This window comes from Buceros rhinoceros, unplaced genomic scaffold, assembly GCF_000710305.1.
Source record: "Buceros rhinoceros silvestris isolate BGI_N320 unplaced genomic scaffold, ASM71030v1 scaffold330, whole genome shotgun sequence".
Classification (NCBI taxonomy): Eukaryota; Metazoa; Chordata; class Aves; order Bucerotiformes; family Bucerotidae; genus Buceros; species Buceros rhinoceros.
Genome location: NW_010387660.1, coordinates 31,365 through 35,789, shown reverse-complemented (window position 1 = coordinate 35,789; position 4,425 = coordinate 31,365). Strand labels below are relative to the sequence as shown.

General features: G+C 38.7%; 1 protein-coding gene across 1 annotated transcript in view; it reads left to right on the top strand.

Annotated features, from left to right (window-relative positions):
- The window catches only part of LOC104491755 (putative RNA-binding protein Luc7-like 2), a 28,119-nt gene that overhangs the window by 18,994 nt on the left and 4,700 nt on the right, over window positions 1-4,425 (top strand). Inside the window, exons 8-10 of the mRNA XM_010134589.1 lie at window positions 1-28; window positions 878-907; window positions 1,756-1,950. Coding sequence (XP_010132891.1) covers window positions 1-28; window positions 878-907; window positions 1,756-1,950 — 253 coding nt within the window. The remainder of the gene's footprint in view (window positions 29-877; window positions 908-1,755; window positions 1,951-4,425) is intronic.

Here is a 4,425-nt window from a genome sequence, read left to right as displayed (position 1 = left end):
AAAGAGAAGAAAGGGAGAAACTAAGGAGGTAGAGATCTGTTTTGCATATACACAATGACCTGTTTAATTTTAATGGAAAAACTATGATGCAGAACTATGTGCAAAATCACAATAGTCTGCATTCTCTGGGAACTTGTAAGAGTGAATTTCACGTCTAACTCTTAAAACCTGAATTGTTTTCATAGAAAGCCTTTTTAAGAGGTACAGATAGAAGTGTCTACATATTTTAACAAATAGCCTTTAAATGAAATACTTTTCAAGTGTGTACCTTGTTTTGAGACCTAACAGATGTGAGTTTCTAAACAACTGTTAGATGTTAGATATGTTCTTTAGAGATGTTAGACATTTTGCGTATTGGAAGTAGTTGAATGTATGACTGAGGAAAACTATTCACTCTTTTCCTACAAAACAGGCCTTGTCGGGCTAGAGTAGGATGGAACCTAACTGCAGTTCTCCTGATGTGCTAGCTTCAGAGGTTAACAATGTAAACTTTTGAAAAATCTGTTGTAGTCTGTTAATGCGTGCCTGACAAGAAATGGGGGAGTATTGACTTGAACTGTAAGCTTTTTCTGTGGGAGGGATGGGAACAAAAAAGCAAATTAGGTAGTTTTGGGGGTTTGTAGTATGGTGGCTCTAAAATAAATAAAAAACCAACAAATACAAAACAGCTGTCAGAGGGGTGTGTTTCCTGGTAAATATGTTACCAAGATGTAAATATGTTACATCAAATTAAAGGCCTTTAAATAATTGCTAGCAAAATAAAAAAAAACAAACCAGTAACAGGTCAGTTAGTCTGGTTTATTATTACTAAACTGTACTTTATTTGATAAATTATTCTTACAGAATCTTATTATTTTGTATTTTCCATTTATTTCAGGTCCAGATCCCACAGCAAGCATGCCAAAAGGTATATAAATCTGCAGACAAGGAGTATTGTCAGTGAAGGCAGCCTTTCACAAGCTGAAACATCACTAAGTTTGTCTAGCTCTATTAGTTTAAGATGCCCATATTTACAGACAAAGCATTCGGTTACATAATCACCCCTCTGTGTGTTTATACAGTATTACCATACTGCTGAGTTTATACATGTACATCTGTTTTGTGGCTACTACAATGCAACTTTTTGACCCAAATAATGCTTAGAACACAGAGAATTGCTCTTTCTTCAAAACAGAGGCTTGTGGTTAGTACCTTTTGGTGAAAACCCATGTTCTCAAAATCCTAACCAACAGATGACTCATCAGTACTACAACTTTTCTTCCTAACCAACACAGTTGAAGGTCAGCAGTGAAGTATTGTTGCAGAGCAAGTTAAGAATAATTAAATAGATTGTGAATTTATATGATATTTAGAACCTTCCAGACTTGTTATATTGCAATAGCTATGGGGAAAGATATAGTCCTGTTTTCTCAGAACATCATAATACATAGGTTCTAGCAGATGATCACTGCGTCACAAAGTTCTACAACTTTGCCTGATAAAGGTAAGACTTCAAAATTTAAAATATTAGATTTTTTCCCTATTTTTAATTATTTTAGAAGCCTGAATTGGCTACGCGGTAACCATACATACAGTCATTAATTAGCTGTAAAATTGTCTGCATTACTCACCATGGAGTTTGTAGGTTTTCTTATGTTGCTTTCCCCCTCTGTTTGCTTGCAGTAAGACAGTGCAATAGCTCTGAACATGGCAGACCATTCTCTGTACAGTAGCTAGGTGAATGCAGTGTCTGTTTTAAGTCTTTACTGTTCCTAGATCTAGGTCCCGAGATCGCCGCAGACATCGGTCTCGCTCAGCCTCCCGGGAACGGAAGAGAAGAACTCGCTCCAAATCCCGTGAGAAACGTCATCGTCACAGGTCTCGCTCTACCAGCCGCAGCCGGAGTCGCAGCCATCATAGAAGCAGGCATAGTTCCAGGGAGAGAAGCCGAGAACGCAGCTCCAAAAAGAGGTAAATACTGGCCTAGAATTAAATGGCTTTTCCTAGATGCTTGGGAGTTTTTGCACTAAGTTAAGTTTGCATTTACCACTTGCTAATTTAAACATATTTTGAGACTGTCTCAGATTTCAATTACAGCTTTAGCATATTTATGACTTGACATACCATTGTGTTTCATTTTAAATAAAAATAATAAGGTTATGTATTATTTCTGTTTTGGGTGAGTGATGCAAGGTATTGGTATAAAGTTGATGATGTTACCATCTTCCTGCAATGTAGAAAGTGAAGCAGTTGATCTCCCTTTGAACCCAGGGATATCAGCTGTGATCCTACTGTGATCTTACATTTGGGTTTTCCCTTGGGCTCTTGTACCCAGCACTGGAGCGCCCATCTGTGGTGTACTGTGCCAGATAAAAACAAGTTTAGATATGCCTGAAAGTAAAGTTGTTGCATTGCAGCTGAAGATGTTGCTTTGCAAGGAAAGTGGCTCAACACCTCACTGAAGGATTGCTGCAGAGAGCAGACCAGGGCTGTTGATTTTTAATTACTTGATTGCCTCCTCCTCCTGAGGATTTGCTGGCTTATTTTAGATGAGTGTAGTAAGCATAATTTAGAAGAGTAGTGGAATTGCCCAGCAAAGCACCTGGTAGGGAGGTCTGCTAATAACCAGGATTCCTTTCTTGTATAGGTCACCCACATGGCTCAGATTTGAGTGCAATACAATGGACAGGATGCCCAGTCTTAAAACTTTGACAGACTGTTGCCTTGCAGAAAGAGAAAAGATCTGGTTTTGAAGTGGCCACACATGCAGTGTTTGACATTCAAATGATTTTAAGAGTTAAATCACCAAGGATGGAGACATTTGTTGAATGTGTTTGAGTATCTCATGGACTCTTTGCCCTAAAAATAAGCCTTTTTTTTTTTTTCTTTCTTCCTGGAATAAGTAGATGACTGTAGTCCCACTGTGTTCTGTAGGAGAGCATGGAGGACAGTGTTGGTCCAAGCCTTTTGTTTTCTTCTTTTTGTTGCAGGTGGATAAAACTTCAGTGTCTAGCACTCTAGTTAATATAATCAGCAGTGTCTGATATTTAAAATTCTTCAGGGTGTTTTTTATTGTCCTAAAGTCAACATTTCGGACTCAGCAATTTCAGTCCTGGTTGCAGCCTGTCATCACAGTTATCCTAAAGAGCCTGCCTCTTCAAGGCATTCACAATGGCAGATTAGCAGATCTTCAGACCTGTCGTTTTTCAGTCTTAAAATAGACATTTTCCTTGAATCAACAGATTCGTTACCTTGGATGAACCAGTGTACAGAGCACGTGCTCAAATTGCCTTTAATTCTTCAACTTTGATGTCCGGCCTTGCAAGATTCAATTTTAGTCCTTCAGAGAAAACTATACTGATAGATTGTTCCAGAGTTCTCATTGTAGTTGTTCAAACTCTCCGGTATGATATGCACAATGCAAATTATGCATCGTCCTCTGTAGGTTGGTAGAGAAATATGTTAAGAAAATGGTGTGGACCGTTGGTGCTTTCCCTATAACAGTAAACCTCTGAGTCTCAGCTGCCAAAGGTGAATTGAAAGAGCACAAGGTGATTTGAAAATTAAGCCAGTGTCCTTTTGCAAGATGCTATCAAAGGATAAGCCCTTCAAGCCTCGTTTTGTGTCAATAAGTTAAATATAATGTAGTTCAGGGCACAAGATTTCCATCTTACAGTATTCAGTGCTGGAAATATTTCTCCTGATGTCAGTTCCTGCCCTGAAGTAGTAAGACAGACCTGTGTTGGAAGAATCCTTGGTAGAAATCAGAGGTTTGCATTACTGTTAACTTGAGCGATAGCTGCTGTGCTATCATTAGCAGCTCATACCTCTTACTTCTCTGAGGTCAAGCAAAATTTTTGCTCTTGATGTATGTATGTTGTGTTTTCAAGAGGCTGAAGAATCATTAAAGCTGTATCTTGCTGCACTGGAACAAGGGTAGCTATTGAACTTGGCAGACAGGCTGGATACCTCCTTTTTAGAGAGGTTCTTCTAGCTACTAGAGCTCCTTTTCACATGAAGGTGGGAAAAATCTTCCTGTTGAATACCTTACCACTGTTGATGCCAGACTGCAAAATAAACCTGAACTTGCATGCTGTAATGTATTATAGGTCATTGTCCCCTAAGAACTGTTTTTCTACTCCATGGAAGGATGCATTGTCAAATACTATTTTTTAAACTTCTTTTTGGGGAGGAGGAGGAGGAATTTCTTAAAGTTCTTACAGGAAACACTTCTATTCAAGCCAGTCTTCCTTAAGCTCAAAACATTCAGTTGGCCAGGGAATTCTGGCCAGAAATACTCTGGAAAATAAAAGACACACTCCAGCAAGTTAAGTTTTTCAGGAAGGAGTTGTGGCCTTTTGGTTTTGAATAACCAAATAAATTCAGATCTTTTTCTAAACTGTTGCAGAAGAGCAGTGTGGCACCAGAAGAGCAGTGTGGCATCGG